Raw genomic sequence first — 22,934 nt, 5'->3', positions numbered from 1 at the left:
TAAAGAAATCTCCAAAGCTTGGTCTTTGATAATGTCTGGGAACGACAACTTTGCTTCCGAATTTATTGCTTAATTCTGCATTACAGAGTCAAATACCAGTGGCTACACAAACAAGCGTTTGAAGTTCAAAAGCTATTTTAATCAAAATGTTAATTAGCTCCTTCCTTCCCCGCAAAAAAAAAAAAACATTTGGCAGATAAAATCAGATCCTGCCCTCACTGTTTGAAGACTAAAGAGTGTCGAAGCTAGGCTAATTAGCCAACTTGTTTATTTGTTGTTGCTTTTTCCTCAGATTAGCTTTTAATTGAACTACGTTTACCTACAGCTTTAATGACGTATTAAACTCAGCCACTGCACCGGAGCATGAGAAGCTATTTCCCCAAATCTAGCATATAGGATAAGACAAAATGAGAGAGCATCTATTCTTAACCAGCTAGTCTAGTTATCGTGATTTTTTTTTTTGCTATTTAGCTTTATAGACATGCTAATATAACATGCTAATGCTACCATGTTAAACCATATCAAAAGATTCCCGTATTTAAGCCCAAACGTTTAATTGCATTTTCTTTGTTTAAATTAATTACAATATAGTGAGATACAGAGCAATTATTTAAAACTTGTATGTATAGTACTCGCAACTAATGCACATTTTAAAAAGCCTGTAAAATTTCCTGTTATGCATGTGTGTTGTTACTACGATTATTCTGGCATTAAACTCCAGTTAGAAAATACAGTTCAGTACCATCCAGCAGAGGGGGTGTTTGCTATAGGAATACAAAGTGCAGCACTTTGACCTTCCAAATGTCCATACGTGAGTCTAATAGGATCAGTGTGACAACCAGAGGTGCTTTCTTCTTCCTTTATCTGACACCAGAGTGAGTCAATTAACAGTAAAAGCCTCCCTAGATAAACAGTGTTTATTCTACGCCTCGGTTTTGCATTATGATATTTAGCTTTGGTTAATGTTTACACCAGAGGGCAAAAATGACTGAAGCTCTTCTAAAACTGTCTAAAAAAATAAAAATAAAAACTGTGACAAGCTGGAAAGAGGACAAGGATGCCAGCATACCGTCACAAAGAGAATGGGAAGAGATGAGTGCGATACAGACGGAGCCAGAGATGCAGAAACAGACTTCGCTCTGCTCCTGTGCCTACTGCTCTTCTGCTGAATCACTCCATCATCTGAAGACTGAACACACAACAGCTGCTAATTGCCCTGCTCTGTAACAGACTCGGATCAGAGTCGGCAAGAGATGCGGAAATGCAGCAGGATTACATATGTGGGGGGGCCACCAAGGTAAACGTTATGCGGGCAGTTGTGTAATTATGGATTTCTGCCGAACCGTGGGTTGCTTCACCTGCTGACCACACTCTGGCTCAGAATCAGGGCTCTACATAAGTTTACGCACCTTTACTTCATGAGAATTAGTGCAATTAAAAACATCTCCATGTAATTCTACAGCATACCCTAACATCACAAATTACTTAAAATACACCTTTTCTCATTGGCTAGCATTCCAATTAATTCAAACTTTAGCTGGCCTGTTATATTCATATGTGTACAGTAAAAGAAGTTAGATGTCCCTGGGTAAGGTAAGAAGAAAGGTTGTATTAAAAGACTGTTAGGGAAGCAACTTATGATTATTTTGCATGTTGCATGGCCAAAGTTCTTAACTTGACCATGTTTTTGGCACTTTTTCGCCCTTCTGCTTCAGGGATGAGACCCAGTTTAACCGGACAATGCCATTTCTCAGTACATAAATCAGATGAACTGCAATGTCCTGCACAGAGTGCTGACTTAAACCCCATCCAACATCTTTAAGATGGACTGCGACACCAAGTGCGGGTGTTGATCGTGGCTCAAGAGTTGGGAGGTCGCCTTGTAATCGGAAGGTTGCCGGTTCGAGCCCCGGCTTGGACAGTCTCGGTCGTTGTGTCCTTGGGCAAGACACTTCACCCGTTGCCTACTGGTGGTGGTCAGAGGGCCCGGTGGCGCCAGTGTCAGGCAGCCTCGCCTCTGTCAGTGCGCCCCAGGGTGGCTGTGGCTACAATGTAGCTTGCCATCACCAGTGTGTGAATGGGTGGATGACTGGATATGTAAAGCGCTTTGGGGTCCTTAGGGACTAGTAAAGCGCTATATAAAATACAGGCCATTTACCATCTCACTAATACCATTGTAGCTGGACGGGACTGCATCCCTGCAGCCAGGTCCCAAAAATATCAGGGAAATCGATCCCAAGAGAGGAAAAGGCTGTTGTGGAATTTTAATGCTCAGATGTTGAGCAAGACATCTTTTGACAAGTGCTTTGCAAATGCACGCTGTTCAAATTACTACAGTGTACAGCATGCCGATCAGTCTTCATTCATTTCAGCTACTTGTGCACATCTAACACACACACAGCAGCTAATCTCAGAGAGGGCTCAGGATTTATCTCCCCATCCATAATATGCAGGATAAAAGCAAGAGTATGTGATGTGTTATGTAACGTTTCTTTTTTAGTCTACGTCCATCTGTGCAGCGTCTCTATCCCTTGTCAGTTGTTGTTATTCTGCTATAATTGTGTAATTTCCAGTGAAAGCATGTATTTTCTTTGGAAAGAAAATGCTTAATATTTGACATCAAAATCACCTTGAAACGGGAAAGCTACAGGAAATCCTGCTATGCTTCTGAAAGGAACTGAAAATGCTGCGTTGTGCCACTTTCTGTCTCCCTCTCTTCCTCTCTCAACGTATTTCCATTTAATGCATTGTGAATCCATTTCATACCGCACACTGATCTGTGAACTAAATGAATTTTGATGGACTGGGTATCTGGTGTGTGAGTTTCATCAAAAGGAAAAAAAGAATAATTTTGGGCTCGTTTTGGCCTGCAGTGTATTAGATCCAGGATTTCTGCACAGTCCATTCCACAGCCATTCAAACCAAGAGTACACTGCATTGGACACACCCTAGTGTGTGGGTGAGCCTGTATGATTGTGTGTGAGTGTGTGAGTGTGTGGCCCTGACCTGCTGGCATGTGATTCTGATGGGTGTGTCCGCTTCAATGTTTGTGTGCCTTTCGTCCTTTTACAGTCCAAAGCAATCGAGTCAATGTACTCAAAGTTTTTTTTCTTCTCTACAATCATTTTAATTAAAAGGAGTTCCACTTAAGTGGAACATAAAACTTCTACTTCAACTTTACTTTGAGCTATTTTGTTGCGTAGCTCGCCGACACTGACCGCAAAAGCACTCAAGCGCAGGTAGTACTCACAGGCATAACGAGATCAGTTGAAGCCGGGGCAGAGCTGTGCTCAAATGGGTCACTAGGTGTGCCAGGTGTGTCAGTAGAGGGAGCTTTTGATGGTGAGAGACAAGAGCCATTTACAAGGATAGTGTACTAGTGCCTACTATACTGGGCTTTCCCTTTAAGTGCCTGCAGCAGGCTGAAAAAGGCACTATAACATGTTTGTGAGTGAAAAATAGCTGTACATATGTGCCATTACATATACAGATGGAGCATTTTAAGCATATTTTCAGCCTCTAAGTAGTACTGCTCACTACTGAAAACAAAAGCAGGGCTGGCACCAATTAAGCTACATACAAATTGCAGTCTAATGAAAACCACAAATATCCAAATGTCATGAATTTTAAGTTTGAAACTTGGCTTGAATTATTTATGGTTTGAGAGATCAAATTATTTTAATTATCATAATGAAATTAGATGACAAAAAACCATTAGACGTGGATGTGGTATGATCATGTGTAACTGTTGGGCAACCCAGCGGTGCAGCGGTAGGCTGATATATATTTTGAAGACCGATACCGATATTTGATGATTCATTAATTAATTAATATTAAGCACCACAAAGAAGATTCTGTGTTTGAACTCGTTGGTTTTTCCTGTTTGCCATGTGAATTTCCTCCAACTGACTAAAGACACGTTACATTAATTGAGAAGCATAAACTGGCCACTGATGTGGATGCTGTGCATCAATGGTGTGCTGTGCTGTGCTGTTTTCTCTTATGGATCGCTTGATGCTTCACCTGCCTTGAAACCCAGTTTGCAATGGATGCATGGATAGAAACTTGATGAGAAAATCAGTCTTCCAGGTCTTCTCAGTCAGATAGCTGTTCTTGCTCTTTCTCGTTCTCACCTGTTCGAACGGGTATTAAGAACCCTTTATACTCTGAAGGACATAGATTCATGCGATTATGTGTAGCTCAGTGATGCTAACAGGGCTCATGCTATTTGTCCTCAGACCGTATTCAGTAGAGTCATTTTTCAGGACCTATTTCTGTTTAATCCAACTGTGGCTGCACAGCAACAGCATGAGGAAAAACAAAACGCAGCGTCGACGTATTTCAAAGTGCAGTGTGTTTGAGGTCATGTAGGGAGGTGCCGTACCTTGAAGGAGCTGTGTACAAGGGTTTCGTCCAAATCGATCACTACGCAGTTCTTGCCATAGTCTGCTATGCTGACCTCTGGCAGGAGGAACTTGGCTGGAGGCTGCAGAGAAAACACACACATGCATACTTAATGGTAAGCATATAGAGAAGTGCATTATCGGGAACAGGCGGCCACACACGCACACACACACACACTGACGGTGTGTTGGTGGCTCAGTCAGAGTGTTGGATAAGATCACTTCGGGTGTTTTGGGTGACACTCAAGAAACACTTCTCAGGATTAATGACCTGCAGGCGGGTGTCCCTAAGCTTCTGCTCAGAGATATATCAGCACTTTGATAACATGGAATGCTTCTTCTCTGATTGCAGATGTTACATTATTAAAAGTATGCGAAAATCACAAAGTCATATAGATTTCACTTAAAGTTTTTTAACAAGAAGTCTTGAAACTGCTTAGAAAATCGTCGATGCACAGAGAGGAAAAGGGATTTAGTGTGTAGCCACAAGCTGTATGATTTGGCCAAATTATATGAGCTCATCTGACTATCCTACATAAGGAAAAAAGAGCTCCAATTATCTCTGCTCGACCCTGATTTCTACATCACCAGTGCTTATTTCCAGACTATCCCCAGAATGTGTTAAGAGCATCAACAGGGAGCAGTTTTTTCCTGACATTATACTTGATGTCCAATTAAATGCCATCGTATGTGAATTTAGGAGCTATTTCTTCAGATGATAATATTCAAAGTGACATGCCTGCTTTTCTTGCTGGACTCTCCTCGGCGCTGATATTTTCTGTGTTACCTCATGATGACAGAGTTCTGGTGACTGTGCTGTCTTTATGATCGGGTGGGACACTATTGTCCTCTACGAGGTGAGCCTGAGGTTACAGGCAGGCACGGGGCAGATGGTCCGGCCATGGGGGGGCACACACTCAAACCACACACACACACATACAGATCGTGCACCAGCATTTACACGTTCATCCACACACATAGAGGCTGGGATCAACGACTCTGCCAGCCTTAAATACATATGCATGTATGTGTACTTCTGTGTGTGTTTTTTGGTCCACCATGACTGAATTATAGTGCCTAATGGCAGGACTGCATGCTGATGTATCACAGGAAGCATTCTTTTTGAGCAAGGGCACTGAATGGCATCCTGTCAGGGCGTGATGAATGTGATTTACACATGCAGGTTGAACAAAGAAAGAAAGGCTTACTGGGACCTTGACATTCTCACCAGCAGTTAAAATAACCGTGCTCCCAAAGGCACAGCCGGGGAGCGCTCTCACAGACTTGTTAAATGTGCTAACTGATTGAAAATAGTTGATCAGCTGGAAGCAACAGATCAAATAAACAAATTTATCCTCTTTGGATTTATGAGGAAATGAAAATTCCAACATGTCCTAGTTTGTCTTCAAGGAACCCACAGAACATGTACATGCAATCCCTTGCAACAGAAATTCTACTTTATTATTAGAGCATATAGAGAGGAGAAGCAAATGTCTATACTACTGCTACTGAATCAACACGTTCTCGCTCCCAAAGCGTAACATTTTACGCTAGGTGACAAATCGTCGGTATATTATGCTTTCGGCCACCCAACACGTCTCAATATTACGAGTTCGGAAACATTAGAAAACATGAGAACCGTTTGGAATGAATCTACACACGTATGTTTATTTTACTTAAACCGCTTTGGAAAACACTATCTAACATGATTATGGTGGTGGTTAACATTAGGGATAAGGTTAGGGCTGGAATACTGGAACGCGTGTTACCGCGTGAACGTCATTCTATTCGATTTCATCCACAATCCGGCGCGTAGCATAGGAATGCGGAAGATCACCTTTCGTGTTCCCATGGAGCGCCTCGGGACGTGACAAATCATCAGTACATTATGGGTCGGAGTGAGAACGGGCTGACTGAATAAATGTAAGAGAACAACACTTGAGATAATAACAAGAATTGGCCAAGTAACCAAAACATTTGCATTTGTGCTACACACAAAAGTCTTGAGCCACAAGCTTCAGGAATAGTTCTCTGGGCTTCTTGAAGGACATTCAAAGCTCTTCTTTGGATGTTGGCCGGCTTTCGTTGAGTTCTCTGTCAAAATGATCTGACACTGCTTCAATAATGTTGAGGTCTGGGGAGGCCCGTCCATGACTGATGTCAGTCCGTGTTTTTCTGTCCAGGTATGCTTTTACCACGTTGGCAGTATGTTTGGGATCATCATCATGCTCATAAATTAAGCCATGATGGATTAAAATCTAATGGTGCTTTTCTGATTTCATCAACTTTGACAAGATCCCAAACAGCCCCAAACTATGACAGAGCCTCCACCGTGAACGGTAGATGAATCGACTCTATCAAGTCCTGTCTTTGCTCAGTTTTTTCCTGCTTTTTAAGAACATGACTTTCAGATTCACCTGCTGTAGATAGTTTTTTTTTCTTAGTCCTGTCACTTCTTTTTTTGTCCTCCACTTGGCCAGTTTCCTTAAATTTTTATCAAGGACAGGCTGCACATCATACCGATTATGCCAAGTTTTTAGCTAATAGCTCTTTTTTATGCCTGGCAGACTGTGTTATCTTTGGGATTTTTCTTGGGCTCAGCTAAAGAAATGGAAATAAATTGTGCTTTTGCAACAGGATGCTAATAAGAAGTTGCCTAAAGGTCCAATTTAAAATCGACTCGTTGCTAAGTTGTCTGTTATGTGTAGAAACAACACCGACGCGTCCTTTGAGTTAGGTGTGTTTTTTTATGCTTGAATGATTAGTGTTAAGTGGATTAAGAAAAAGATATTCCTCTGAAATAGTGAGACACGAGGACCGGAGTAAAAAGTGAGTGAAAAAGCTGTGAACTATTGCTCAAGATCACTTTAACAAAGAGCCGGTCTCCTTAAAAGCAAATTATAAAGAAATGAGAGGTGACGCAAGACTTTTGCAAAGTACTGCAAGTGATACGTGTCTTATTGTTTTAGATGTTTTATTTTTTAATTATTTATTTATAAAGCTCTAAAATAAATTATTAGAATCTTGAGGTAAAAAGATTTAATAAGAAATGTCTCCATACTTTGTTTATATTGTTATAAACATTTCAAGTTAGTCTAAATTGGATGTTTTCTGATCAGGGAAGATTAACCTGAAATTAAAGTTTGTTATTTTTGACATCTTTCTGTATTTCTGATGAGCTTTTGGAGCTAGAATTTAAAAATTCTTCATTTTAAATGTGTTATTGGGACTCTGCTTGCTACTGTGATATTTGCCGTGTTTTAATATTTTGTCTCTTCTTTTAACACTGTGTTACAACAACAATCGACGCAGCTGTGACCCGTCCAGTTCAGACGCAGATCTTAAAGCCGTCTGTTTGGACCTACCCGTCAAGACAAAGAGCAGACCTCACCGCCGCATGCATTTCCTGTTATTGCAGGGAGGTGTCTGCTGGGTGGTGTAGTTTAAAGCTTGGCTGCGATATGGGATGCTGTGAGTGTGAATATCCTAAATTACAGTGAACCACAGGCACCGCATAGATTCCAAAATAGCTAAATGAATTGCCGTTTCAGCACAAACAAAGCAGGGATCAGATGATTCCCCTTTTCTGGTGAACATCAGATGAAGCACAAGTCGCTGAAACCAAGCCCCCCTTCAATGGACTAACATTGATTGCATAATCCCAATAAAACAGTTTTTTTTTATGAAGACGAACGCCTAATTCAATCAGGTCTGTCCACTTATTTACCCAAAACTGGAGCTGCGATCTGATCTACGGAGAAAAATCGCTCTCATGTTCTTCTCTTTCAATAGTTGGAGACGCAGGGTAGAGATGGAAAAGACAACAAAGCCACACATAAATCATGTGACAGCAGATGGAACTGAATTGTTTCTTTCTATCAGTCCTGTGAGTGGAGACAAAGCAGCACAAAGGAAAGCCTTGAAAGCCACATGATCATGCGAGAGGGGACAGTGCAAAATTTCATCTGACAGCAAAGAAAAATCACCTCCGTGTCAACAGCTGCATGCAGCAAGAATGATGAGGCACAGCAAGCAGAGGGAGGAGGTTAGCGAGCTGGAGCAAGATGATGAAAAACAAAAGATAATAATACATACACTGGGTATGGGGATGACCTGGACCTGGTCACACTGGAGAAAACAAGCAAAGAGAGAGAAAAAGAGAAAGAGATTAAGGGAGACAGGGTGGAAAAACAAGGGGGGAGGGGGAGAAAGAGGGAAGCGAAAGAAAAACCGTGAAAAAGAAATCGACAACGTCAATATTCCAATCAGCAAATGGGACGGGGAGAAAGCAAGCCTGAGAGACAGAGGGAAGGGATGTGTAGTACACATGGTGAGAGGAAAGTGAGAACAACTCAGTCAAAAACAAACACAGCTGCCATAGTAACAAATACGGCTGGCCAGAAATCCAGCAACAGTACACTGTTGGGAGGGACTGTGGGCACGGACCCAGCTCAAAAATCAGCCGCGTACTATAACAAGGCTTTTTATGGCGAGGTTCGCTCGGTTCACTCTAAATTAACGGGAACTCATTTGTTAAGAGGAGGTCCAGAGCGGGTCATTACTGACCACATGTATAGTGCCTGTAAAGGGCCACACATTCCTCCCCTGAATGAGAGACATTTACAGGTAAACAGGAGTGGAAATGTGATACGTCTGCTCCATTTTTAGCCCCGTGTACCTGCCTTGGCAGCAGAACACTGTGTTTGTAGAGGAGCTTCAGGGTTTGGCGTCTTTTCCACAGCCAGAACGTTCTCTTCACACATCCTCACTACACTGGTCAGAGTGTAGTGAGGAGAGGGGGAGGCATGGGTGCCAAGCAATCCATCACCCCCCAACACACAAGGCCCACTTTATGGGGATTAGAGAAGCAGGAGGGTTTTTCGAGTGCATATGTGTGTTTGTGTGTGTCCGTACATGCGTTGTAGTGGGTTCGTGCGCGAGAAAGAGCCAGTGCGCGTCTTTTTTTGGAGCTTCTCGGCGTGCTCAGTGTGTTATTTTGTGTGCAGTTGTGTGCGTAGGCAGATATCGAAGAATGCAAGATGGGAAGTGAGCCCGTATTTTTCAAGCAGTGGATGGTAAACAACCTCTGGGTTCAACGGGTTTGAAGCAGCTGGAAAAATTTGAGGGAGCTCAGCGAGGCTGAGTGCGCCTCAGCCCTCTGCAGGAAAAGGCAAACCCTAACAAGGTCTCTGTAACAAAACCAAACAAATGTTACTTGTTACTGGAACTCCAGTCGAACTAGCACTTCAGTCATAAAATATGAACTAATTCTTGTGTTTGGACACGTAAGATGTAAGTGGTATGGAATCTGGATTGCGGCCAACTCTGACAGGAGAGATAAATGAGCTTTACCTTGGGAGGACTGCCGTTCTCCTCTGGGGGCGGGGGCAGAGAAAGTGTCTTGTTGTTGGCAGGTGGTGGCTCCACGTGGTAGTCATTGTAGTTGCGGAAGCAGCAGAAGAAGGGGCTGAAAATGCTCCGGCTCCGATGCTTCTTTAGGCTGCTGTTGGACTGGGAGACTGAAAGAAATAAAAGCCAAAGGGGTAAGAGAGGAGAGCGGTTACATGATATTCTTTTACCTTAAAGACCTGCACTGAAATCGCTACTAATATGACTTTGGAGACTGGCGACCAATCCCCGGTGCACCTTATCTCTTGCTCATCATCATGCAAGATAGACTCCAAGCCTACTTGCAACTCATATACTTAAGCAGTTAAGGATATGGAGAGATAAATGGATGGCGTTTGACTTTGGAAAGCAGAGAGTAGGAAGTTATAGCTCGCAGACGGTTTGCTTAGCGTTGATTGAAATTAGTGGGAAACAGCTAAAGTGGCTCATTGTAAAGAAGTGTGACACACTGCCCACCATCTATCCCTATTATACTAAACAACCTGAGTGATCCGTGCCTCTGACCAAATGAGCGATAGAACTTGGTTTACCATTTTCAAAAACGGTGTCAACATCAAAATACAAACATGAGAAAACACCTACAGCTTTTAGACTTTTCAACATTTCCTCCTCTCAGTGTATCAAATGCTGCTGTTCGAATGTCTGAAGTAGAAACAACAGAGCGATCCTCTGCGTTGGGGCTGGACTGTGTTTCACGTGCATAACTGCATTATGGTGACAAAAGGAGCTGAGATGTACCACATAGTGAGGCATCAGTTCATGCAATACAGAGCACTGGGATAAAAATAGCCCGTCTGAGAGAGCCCTCTGGGGAAGGTAGTCCAGTTAATTAACATCAGGAGAAGAAGAGAGGTCAAGACATAGATTAAAGTGTACTGTCTAGAAAGATAGATCTTAGATAATTTCTGTTATTTGACAAGAATTAAGTAAAATTTATGTGTTTGCCAAGAAGGGTTGATCAGAGGCTCCTGGGAGAAAACAACATACACATGTATGTCCCTAGTTACATCATTTCTCCTTCAGTCTCTGAAGCCCATGGCCTACTTTCACACCGACAGAACAGAAACAAGCAGTCTTGAATAGTCTTTAAGGCCTCTATTAATGTTCTTTTTTTACATTTTCTGCTAGTGAGGATTAGAGCATAAAAATAGAAATCTGAGCAGCGGTACTACAATGGCTAAATTCTGACAGTGCAATTATCACAAGGTGTTCCCGAAGCAGACGTTCTGCCAGCTTAATTGCTTTAAAGGTGATTTCTCGGACTTGGAAATCCCAAATCTGTTCAAGTCTTCAAAGCGTCCACAGGCTGGCTTTAGCTGAAATCACTGTTTTCAAGGCATCCAACAGTGTCCCTGTTTGCTACTGTTTTGTTAACGTGTTCATACAGCCGTGTGACACAGGCAGCACAGTTAGCCATGCATGCTTGGGCTGTTTGCAGCTTGCTCCTGTTCTGAGAGCCTTCAGACAGACGCCTGGAACTATCCTCGGGTTGCTCAGACTGGATCTGACAGGCTGTGGGCAGTTCGTCTTCTTTGTTTTCGTCATCTTTGTAGTCCAAAGCTCGGTGTGGCTCTTCCTCTATTCTGATAGATGTTCCAGAGAAGCAGCACTTCAGTAAACAAACACAACTATATGGTTGGAAAAGAAAGGCGACCTGCTGTGTTACTAAAACCCGCGTGGATACTGAAGGAGATGTTTTGCCCATGCAGACATGATCCACAGTTTAAAGTCTGTCGGCTGACATTCTATATTTCTCTTTGCGGATATAAAAGTAAATACACTCTGGTACAGAGACAGCGCATTACTGTTTGAAGCACAACGGGAATTCATTTGATTATAGGAAAGACCCACTGCACTCGCTGAAAGCATTAACCTCAGTAGATAAAGGTCACCAATCACATATGCATACACAAACAGTCCACATAAAGTCATATACGTAGCTTGGTGGAATTAAACGCATAGTATAAGCTCCATAGTATAAGCTCCATAAGAAACTAAATGCTAACTGTGTCCTTGTGAGCCATAATCCCAAGGAGGAACACTGGTGTCCCAAGAGCCACCAAACTGTTTGTTGATGCTGTGCTATTGATTTAGCAAACACATATTCTAGCATTCCTCTCCATGCTGACTGACAGTATTTGTTTGTCTTTACTTCAATTTATCTATTGCTGTGAAGAGTTGCAAATTGGTTCCTGAATGCATCCAAGCAATGCTGGATGTGCTAAACTTGCAAGCTAAAAACAGCTAAATCCCCCTTTTGGGGCTTAGCAGGCTTTTGCCATCCACAGATTCATTTGCGGAGAGTTTCATCACACGGGGGAAATCACTTGGCCAGATTGACTTTTTGACTTGAACTTCTAGTGCAGAAACACTATAACACCTATAATTACTTAATCAGAAAGCGAAACACTTGTTAGCCTTTACTTTGTTAATGACTTTATCAATGACTCAGGTGAAAAATGACAGCAGCATCTTGTTCCTAAACCGTGTCACTCTGGATAATTCACAGACAAAGTAATGCCTGAAGTAACAAGGTTAGCGTTTCTGGAAAATGTCATTCTTCACGCACCACAATATAAATTCCATTTGCTTTCGTTATTTTGTGACATAGGGAGAAATCTCCAGGACAGATATGTTTTAAAATTGAACAAACCTATGGCGGTTGCAGAAAACCGTATTAAAAACATAAAAACGTCAACTCTGTGATCATATCTTTTGATATGTCCCATTTGAGACATTCAATCACCTCCCCTCTTTATTAAGTTGGCCCCAAACGCCTTCGTGTAATTCTCCGCTCCTCCATTTTGAGGCCGTCTACATTTTCCCGCCCCGTTCTGGTGCCCCAGTCGGCCTCCTGAAAAAGCAGGTGGGAGTGCACGAGGGAGAGAACGCAGAGGGAGAGAAGGGCGTAGAATGGGTGGAGAGAGAGTTACTGTGGTGAAACAGCCTACACTTGGGTCTGATTCTTACTCCACCTCCTCCTGCACCACCACCCTACACAAACAGAGCTTTCCTTTCTGCCTTGGACACAAACAACATAGCTGAGAGTTGACTGCTGCTGGAGCCTGAGCAAACACACATACTGTACACACACATTCGTGCATGCATGTAGCATATGTTCACATGTTTAGGCAGAGAGCCAAGTACACAGTGATCAACAAATAGCATACTTCACACACTGAGGCACACAGAAACGTTTCTATCAGTGTCCTTGCTGAGGAATGTGGAGTCAGCCCGCCTTGCATAGTAATGCAACTTTCGTCAGCTCTGGGAATAACAGAGAAAGGTTAAAGGGCAGCACTTGCCATTAAAAACAGAGGCGGATAGACTTGAACGAAGGCTCTACGTTTACAGTGGGGCAAAAAAGTATTTAGTCAGCCACCGATTGTGCAAGTTCCCCCACCTAAAATGATGACACAGGTCAGTAATTTGCACCAGAGGTACACTTCAACTGTGAGAGACAGAATGTGAAAAAAAAAATCCATGAATCCACATGGTAGGATTTGTAAAGAATTTATTCGTAAATCAGGGTGGAAAATAAGTATTTGGTCAATAACAAAAATACAACTCAATACTTTGTAACATAACCTTTCTTGGCAATAACAGCGGTCAAACGTTTACTATAGGTCTTTACCAGGTTTGCACACACAGTAGCTGGTATTTTGGCCCATTCCTCCATGCAGATCTTCTCGAGAGCAGTGATGTTTTGGGGCTGTCGCCGAGCAACACGGACTTTCAACTCCCGCCACAGATTTTCTATGGGGTTGAGGTCTGGAGACTGGCTAGGCCACTCCAGGACTTTCAAATGCTTCTTACGGAGCCACTCCTTTGTTGCCCGGGCGGTGTTTTTTGGATCATTGTCATGTTGGAAGACCCAGCCTCGATTCATCTTCAAAGTTCTCACTGATGGAAGGAGGTTTTGGCTCAAAATCTCACGATACATGGCCCCATTCATTCTGTCCTTAACACGGATCAGTCGTCCTGTCCCCTTGGCAGAAAAACAGCCCCATAGCATGATGTTTCCACCCCCATGCTTCACAGTAGGTATGGTGTTCTTGGGATGCAACTCAGTATTCTTCTTCCTCCAAACACGACGAGTTGAGTTTATACCAAAAAGTTCTACTTTGGTTTCATCTGACCACATGACATTCTCCCAATCCTCTGCTGTATCATCCATGTGCTCTCTGGCAAACTTCAGACGGGCCTGGACATGCACTGGCTTCAGCAGCGGAACACGTCTGGCACTGCGGGATTTGATTCCCTGCCGTTGTAGTGTGTTACTGATGGTGACCTTTGTTACTTTGGTCCCAGCTCTCTGCAGGTCATTCACCAGGTCCCCCCGTGTGGTTCTGGGATCTTTGCTCACCGTTCTCATGATCATTTTGACCCCACGGGATGAGATCTTGCGTGCAGCCCCAGATCGAGGGAGATTATCAGTGGTCTTGTATGTCTTCCATTTTCTGATGATTGCTCCCACAGTTGATTTTTTCACACCAAGCTGCTTGCCTATTGTAGATTCACTCTTCCCAGTCTGGTGCAGGTTTACAATACTTTTCCTGGTGTCCTTCGAAAGCTCTTTGGTCTTGGCCATGGCGGAGTTTGGAGTCTGACTGTTTGAGGCTGTGGACAGGTGTCTTTTTTACAGATGATGAGTTCAAACAGGTGCCATTCATACAGGTAACGAGTGGGGGACAGAAAAGCTTCTTACAGAAGACGTTACAGGTCTGTGAGAGCCAGAGATTTTCCTTGTTTGAGGTGACCAAATACTTATTTTCCACCCTAATTTACGAATAAATTCTTTACAAATCCTACCATGTGAATTCATGGATTTTTTTTTTCACATTCTGTCTCTCACAGTTGAAGTGTACCTCTGGTGCAAATTACTGACCTGTGTCATCATTTTAAGTGGGGGAACTTGCACAATCGGTGGCTGACTAAATACTTTTTTGCCCCACTGTATAATAATTAGTTAGCACTTCAGCAGTATGTGGCTTAGTTAGCAACAGATACATAATCTAGGGTAAAAGGTGATGCATGAAAGTGTCCTTTTCCAACACAAAGCTCAAAGAACAGAGAGCAATATCAGGCCATGTCTGTAGCCTCTTATAATAATGTGTGCAGGTGCACATTATTTGCCCTGCTGAATACGCTTCAACCGATTCAGCATCCCTGCTTGATCTGAGAACTGCGTAAACGGCTCTTCAATTCAGTGCTTATGTTAAAGCTCCAGCTGAATGTTAGGTAACAGTAGCAAAAAGCACGCTACTCAAACAGAGACGGCCAGGCCCGAGCTCTCTGCCACATGTTCAGGCACAACCACTAACACGGCCGGAAGAGGAGGTGGTGAGGGGGATGCAGGAAATTCTCAGCATTCTTGACAGGAAGAGATAATCACCCTGTGACCCACAGTGTGGAATAATTCCAGGCTCCAAGAGGGATTGTGATCTCTGCCTTACCTTGAGACTTTTGAGTTGGCCTCTTTTGCTGTTCCTTTAAAGGCACAAAAAATGCCACATAAGGTCTTATAGTATTATATTAGGATGTCCATCACTCTTGATCCATCTCCCTCTGGGTGAAACTGCCCAGAGAGGCAGACAATTCAAGGTTTATTTTTGTTTATGATACATGCTTTTGGCCATTATTTTTATTAGTTAACAATTTACTCACAGTGTTAATTGTTATAACAAGGGAGCACTGCTACAACAATGTAGTTTTTGTTGTCTTTTTAGTATCTTCCTCTTCTCATAGTACTTTTTAAAAGGTGACAGAGAAGCCCATTTGTGATAGATCCTCGCAGCTCTCAGCTCATCTTTGGCGATCAAACCCAAGCCAGCAGGTATGTATGATCATTCCAGTGGGTCATGAGTCAACCTCAAGATTTTGTCTCAGTTCATCATGCCAGGTAAACCTCCAGCTGGCGCTGCCCCAAGGACATCTTTAACAGGAGCCACTTAAACTGCCTCTTCTCATTGCCAAAGAGCCAAGTTCTTTTCATTGTGGAATTAAACCCCTCACCCTGATGATGTCACGCCATTACGTTCAATCGTGCTTCCTTTTGCAGACGATGTTCTTTTCTCACCAGCATATAAAGGAACAATGTGCAATTAAGTATGAATGCTTAATTGGCTTGTGGATCAGCACTTTTAAGTCTTAAATCCACGGTTTTGCCATGGAAAAGGATGGCATTCCAAGTAAAGGCAAAGCATATACCTCAGGTGAAGGAAAAATGGGGAGAAAGGATCACAAGATCAGCTGCAAGCCATCAAAAACAGCTACACTGAACAGCAGTTTTGGATTGGAAGCTGAGCCCTAAGACAAAGCTTTGCTAGTTAGTTGATCATTTTCATTTTATGTATAATAAACACTTATAGAAACATAAGTATTTATATTTAGCAGCAAAGCAGTTTAGAGTTTTTATATTACTCGCTATTTGAATTTTATTGTCCGTTTTTCCCAAACAGTTTAAAAGCCTCCACACTCTCAGGTCCTTCGGTTATCCTGTTTGACTGAGTAAATGGAGCATTCTAGCCCTTAAATCCAAATCCTATCTGCAGCTGAAGGCTTACCATCCAAATTTAGGCAAACTACTGGCTGCTAACAAAACAAATTATGTAACTTAGACAACTTGAGTGCAGGACAACCTTCGGCCAATCAAAAGAGCACTTTTATTAGTGAGAAGGATTACATACCATTATAGTGATATTAGTAGTGCCTTTGCGACATGCTTTGACGGCACTCCAGTAACACTTAGCTAAGCAGCCAGGCGGGTAAAGTGTACAGTACCTGGGGGTATGATGGTAAACGTGAGAACAGTGCATGTGAATGTGGTGCTTTAATAATTTAGATGGAAAAGAGGTCGGATTTAAATAGTACACTCAGCTAGTTCACAGACAATCAACAAATAGGAAGACTTCAACGTGTCTTCTGTTCTGTATAACTGAACAAAAGCTTTCAGATGGTGAAATGTGACACAAGTTGACAACAAATATCACATGCTAAAATCCTGCTATTCCTTCAGGGAACAGGGCGTAATTTCACAGATTATCTGCTGCCACCCCTCACTGAGATTTTTGAGAGTGGGGTGTTTTCATTAGAAGCTGTTTAAAGCTCAGATAAAATCCTTATTCACCTGCAGCCAGACTGAAGAACGGGGCTCTCACACAAACACGTACACCAATAGGTAATCCACTATTCGCCTGCAGCTTGGGATCTAATTGCTTCAGCAAACAGCTTTCAGAATCATGTGAAGAAGCTGTTTCTGTCCCATGCTACCACTACCAGAACAGAAAGGGGGGATTCCTTGTTGCGCACAGTAAGTGTGGAAGGAATCCCTGCAGCAATGTGCTATATCTACAACTAGGATTTGAACGAAGGAGGGAAATACTTACAATTTCCGAAATCACAAGCTATCGTGCTATGTGTGACAAAACCCAAAGATATTAAAATTAATGTTAACATAAAACTACTACTGTTGTCAGTTTGGGCAAATCTGTCCACAATATTAATATTAGCCAAAGATAACCCGAGTCAAATTAAAAAGCAGTTTTTAAATGAATTTTTTTTTTTTTAGAAAAAGTTATTCAAACCTACATGGCCCTGTTTGAAAAATTAATTGCCCCCTATACCTAATTTTTCATGCCATTCTTGGCAGCAAGAACTGCAATCAAGAATTTGCCATGATTGGTAACGAGTGGTTCGCATCGCTATGGAGGAATTTTGGACCACCTTTCTTTGCATAATTGTTTTAATTCAGCCACATTGGAGGGTTTTCTAGCATTTTTCTGTTTTTTGAGACATTCTGAGGTGGACTTGCTGATGTGTTTCTAATCATCGTCCTGCTGCGTAGCGAAAGTGCACTTGAGGATCAGGACATGTTCATTTACAACAAGTCATCCAGGTCCCAAAGCAGCATAACAGCCCCAGATCATCACACTACCACCACCATGTTTGATTGTTTGTTTGATGATCTTTTTATGAAATGTTGTGTTAGTTTTACGCCAGATGCCAGGATATCATAGCTGCTCAAGTGGGTTTTAAATCTGTGCTACACTAGTTAGTTCTTTAAAGGGAACTCTGTTCATTTTCACCCTTGGTGCGGTTCGTTGGTGCAGATGTGAATACTGTAATCACACTCAGATGCAGCCCAAAATAAATGCACCAAGAGGGATGTGGTTTTGGTCCAGTTCCAAACAGACTCCATGGCGTGATCCAATCTCAATCTGACCCAACTACCAGGTGTACACTTCAAGTTTGAGCTAAAAGTCTTCCTGTAGCGGGACATGCTTCTCATTCTTGGATGTGGCTGGGTTTACAAACCGTAGCAACGAGACATAGAATGAATCAAGACCTCAGTTGGACAGATCCTTTATCTACAAGTCCAGAAGACAGCACCTTCTTATTTCTATATGTTGTTCCCACTTCAGACACATCAGACCAATAATTGGACTGAATGTGCATTGTATGACTACAAACCATGTGAAAACAGCCTTAAGCCTTGATTTTTGCTTTGGTCCCCTCAGAGTTGGAGTCTGAGTAACAAATTTCAGCATCGGATATTAAGCGTGAGGGTCCATGCGGAAATCAAACTATGGATGCATCCCAGGTGGTGGACTTCAAATATGTAAAACAGAAATGACTACTCAGCTGTCGGATCTCCAGCTGTCTATGTCCATATCTGCAACGGAATGTAAATAAAACTTTGTCTTCTAGTTTCAAACCACTTGTTGAAAATGATATCTATCACACTCTGAAAGGACACACGCAAGAAGGAAGACAGCAGCAATGTGGTGACCATAGGACACCAATAAAATTCAGCAACTCGTAGCGATGACAGGTGAAATAACCTGAGTGACGCTTATCTGATCTGATCTCAGCCACTGGTAGCAAAGACTGAAATGAAACATTAAACAGTTGGAAGAGGAGTGAATAATTTTATACACTGAAGAAAGCAACAAAAAAATTCTGTAAGAATACAGTTTAATGAACCCTTTTAAAAACAAAGGATTTTTTTCCCTCCACATCGAAAGGAGCCAGCTGAGGTGGTTCGGGCATCTGACAAGGATGCCTCCTGGGTGAGGTGCTCGGGACATGTCCCACCAGGAGGAGGCCCGGAGCAGATCCAGGACACGCTGGAGAGATTATATCTCTCGGCTGGCCTGGGAACACCTTGGTGTTCCCCCGGACAAGCTGGAGGAGGTGGCCGAGGAAAGGGAGGTCTGGGCTTCTCTGCTTAGGCTGCTGCCCCTGCGACCCGGCCCCGGATAAGCAGAAGAAGATGGCTGGATGGATGGATTATTTCCTTTTTTTCCCTTTCAACTATGCATGTAATTTTACTGTTTACCAATGATAGAAATGCCCATACACTTCAATAAAAATCCATTAAATACTGGCAGAAAATTAACAGGACAATTAACAGACACCAGTGGTGGTGCAAGCATTTCCCCTATTCCTGGACATTTACAGTGTAACCTCAAGATTTATTAAAACAGAGACTAGCAGCACCAAATGCTCCCTCACGAGAAGCTATAACTAGATTTTTCTTCTTCTTTTTTTTTTAGCAAATCAATTCAGTATTCTGCAGATAATTGTATTCAAAGACACTTTTTAAAACTACTATGTTATACACCAAGAGTCAGTTCAGCTATTAGTGTCGTGGATGCTAACACACATGGACTAAAGCATCCAAATCAATGAGCAAAAACTAGTTAAAGGATGCTAAAAAAAAAAAACCTTGAAAACACAGAATTATAAACAACCTCCGCTGCTGCTCATTAAAAACAGACACAGGAGAAAAATCCCACTGAGAAAGGAGACAATTACAACAGATTGGCTTCCATAACAATATTAACACCAAAGAGCATCTGCTTGCACTCGAACATGTGTTTGGTTACATGCCTGCGCGCAGAATCGAACACACTCAGCTGATCCAAACAGCTGAGTGGCGTTAGATAGCACTGGATGAACTGAGACTGACAGTTGTGTCTGTCAGTCTGTGTGCGTTCACTGTGCCGAGGTCCTGGGTGGGTTATGTGTTAGGCCATCGGGGCAATAATAGCACAGTATGATAAAATAAACTCCCATTAAGCCTCCTTACTTCCCCACATAGACAGCTGAGGCTGAGGTGAAAATTACAGGCTGTGGAGGTACATTCAGTTCCAGCAGATGCCTTTAGTCACTCTCACTGACCCTCAGCTGCCCTTCTGGCTTTATTTCGCCTACTTATAGAGAGGATTTACATGTACATGTACATCCTACATAATCTTATATAACTAAAATTACTCAGTAACTCAGTTATTTGATTGAGCCAAGATGTGGTTTGCAGGGACCTAATCGCATAAGTCATTTGGTTGGCACACACTGCATGCAAGGTACGAATCCCCGCCGCTGCTGTGTGAACTCTGACACACAGCCGTGGGTGGGTCGGCCCCTGCTTTCCTCTCTTAGTTGCACAGCGGCATAGGCGCTGTGGTGGCGGTGCCAGCCTGCTTACAGCCCCTCAGGGATGAGGGCTGATGCCGCTTCTCGAGCGCTCAGTGAAATGAAGGAGATGACAAGAGCGGGGGAATTAGCCCACTGAGGGCCCAGGAAGGAATAATGAGAGAGATCTGACTATTCTGGTGGAGTTACGCAACCGACAGCAACACAGCCCACGTTGTTTGGGGCTGCTGCGGTAGTTCATTATTAATATATCCTTGTACATTCTCATCTACTACTGTGCGCTGAAAGCCAGAGGCTCAGTGACTGATGGGAACTCCTCCTTGCCCATCTACTTCTTTACGACAGTAAAGAAATTAATGTGAGATGTAATTAGGGACGTCTTTAGGCTCCACTTTAATACAGACAGGCTTAACTATTCAGTGACCCAAGAGTAGGAGGATCTTTTAGAGAATTAGGGCTCTTAAATGAAAGAAATTAAAAACTGGTTAAAATCAAAGCTGACTATTAAGTCTCTAATATGAGTCAAACTCCATCACACTTGATCTCCCAGAATGCAATCAACAGCCCCTTTTAGCATGGTAAATAACCGTGTCTTTCAAACTCCACATCCTCCTAAAGACATCTCTGATATCAGACTTTAAAGGGCCCCGCGGAGATAACAAAGACATTATACGACAGTGCTTCCTGTGATGAGTAATGAAGTTTTTCAGTATTCAGTGTTATTCTCAAGTACAAAGTCATCGATGAAACAAGTAGGCACTGAAAAAAAGAGATTTTTTTAAGTATTGCTCATTAAAATACTGCTTGTTATGAATGAATGGGAAACAAGTAGGTCATATACTTGTGTGCATGTGTTGGTGTGAGCATGTAGTAGACCTGGTTGTGTTTCGCTGTTACACTTTCTCATGCGTCTGCTCTCTGAGGGGCATTCATCTCCACATTTCCACACAGAGAATGTCCTACTTAGAGTCCCCGGAGACTTACAGTTAAACAGTATTCACCTTTTACCTCTGGAGGATGACGGGGGTGGGGATGGGGGGAATTGCCTCTCTGTATCTCCCGCGGGCATGTGCGTTTGCTTATTATCGGATCATCTGTTTAAAAATGTATGAACCTTTTATGCTCTTCTGTCAAATATCTCACAAACTGGGGCGCAGCATAATTCAGGGAGGGCGACAGAAAATCATTGTGGACAAAACATGATCTGCTGCTCAGATAGCCAATTACTGATGATAAATGCCAGAGAGAAGAGGGCAAAATATGCATAGAGGCCGTCCCCTTGTCAAGGGCCGGCCTGCAACCCAGATGCTTTCTCCTGCTCTCTCCCTCCTTGACACAAACACCTCTAGCTCTCTCGCTTTCTTGGTCTTTCTTGACCCCGAACTTTCTCTGAGTGTATTGATCTTTTTCGACAGCGTCCGTTTGGATGGATGGATGCTCAATTAAACGTTAGCTTGTTGCACGTCCGACTCCAGAACTCAACAGTTCCATCGTTTTAGGAGCGTCCCTGAGAGCAGAAAGCGTGCAGGCTGCTGTGGCCGCACGGCAAACGGTCCTTTTGCTCCAAAGGGACTGTGGCTTTTGGAGCATTGAATTGCTCTTCACAGTCACTGCATGCCTTATGTGTCAAGATATACAGGAAAGGCTGGTGATGTAACCCCACAACAATACTGTGCATTCAAACCAAAGTATGGCAGGCACGTACCAGAAGAACCAGAGTGTCAGTCATTTATCTTCTGTAGTTAATTAGAAGGAGTTTCAGTCTGAAGTTTGACGGGTCGAATGTCCCTGACAGCTGCAGTCAATTAAATCAATAGTTGAAAACAGACCCAACACTATGCTGTTATCCGCTGAAGTTTGGTATGCTCGATGTTTTTCTTGAACTGCAGCGCATGCTTTCTCATGAAAATCAATATAACCCAGATCAAGATGGACGTCTGCTGGTTAGTGTATTGTTTTATAGCGAATTTCACTGAAATCCTACTGTAACAGTGGTTTTAAAGGCCATGCCGGACATTTTGAAACAGCATTTGCTCTAAAACAAGCAACCACAGCATACGAGCTGCACTTGAGGCCACATTCGAACATAAAACTTCCCCACAGTGCTGTCAAACACGCAGTCCAAAGCACACAGACATAAAAAGAGGCCCAGAAAAACCCAAAGCTGGTTTGTGCTGAAGAACCAACAAACGGGACAACAAACTGCACGTCTAGTTTTTCATGTACACGTTCTGACACGCGTTCCTCGAGGCCAGCCGAGAGAAAACATGAATAATTTTGATATATGCTTAAATTCAAACAGTCTTTGCTGCTTGTAGAACATCCCAGAGTGCTTTTTCCAAAAGGAGTAAACTTTAAAAAAAAATGCATGCTCACTCACCACAGGCAACTTTTAAAGTGAAATAATTACTGCACTTACATGACTGTCAGTCTAATTCAAATCCACCGGCCGACCATCATACTCGAAACACAGGAATGAAACTCTTGGTAAAGAGAAACAGGAACATAAACTCATGTCTTTCAGGTCTTCTAGTACTTGATTAAGCAAGAACATGATACGAAACATGCCGCAAAAATGTACTTAAATAGAACAGTGGTGGTGCATGCATTTCCCCTATTCCTGGACACAAATGGTGTCTTTTTAAGTACTTCACTTTACCATTTTAAACTTTAGCTTTACACTTC

General features: G+C 42.7%; 1 protein-coding gene across 2 annotated transcripts in view; it reads right to left on the bottom strand.

Moving 5' to 3' along the window:
- ctdspla (CTD (carboxy-terminal domain, RNA polymerase II, polypeptide A) small phosphatase-like a) overlaps window positions 1–22,934 on the bottom strand; it is a 39,838-nt gene that overhangs the window by 9,239 nt on the left and 7,665 nt on the right. Inside the window, exons 2-4 of one of the 2 annotated variants that reach the window (XM_026179626.2) lie at window positions 9,756–9,922; window positions 8,499–8,531; window positions 4,385–4,486 (exon numbers count right to left, since the gene is read on the bottom strand). In XM_026179626.2, the coding sequence (XP_026035411.2) occupies window positions 4,385–4,486; window positions 8,499–8,531; window positions 9,756–9,922 (302 nt within the window). The remainder of the gene's footprint in view (window positions 1–4,384; window positions 4,487–8,498; window positions 8,532–9,755; window positions 9,923–22,934) is intronic. The other variant, XM_026179627.2, reaches the window with a different exon arrangement.

Source organism: Astatotilapia calliptera, chromosome 9 (genome assembly GCF_964374335.1).
Source record: "Astatotilapia calliptera chromosome 9, fAstCal68.1, whole genome shotgun sequence".
Classification (NCBI taxonomy): domain Eukaryota; kingdom Metazoa; phylum Chordata; class Actinopteri; order Cichliformes; family Cichlidae; genus Astatotilapia; species Astatotilapia calliptera.
The sequence above is the reverse complement of the archived record's forward strand: the minus strand, read 5'-3'. Positions and strand labels throughout refer to the sequence as shown.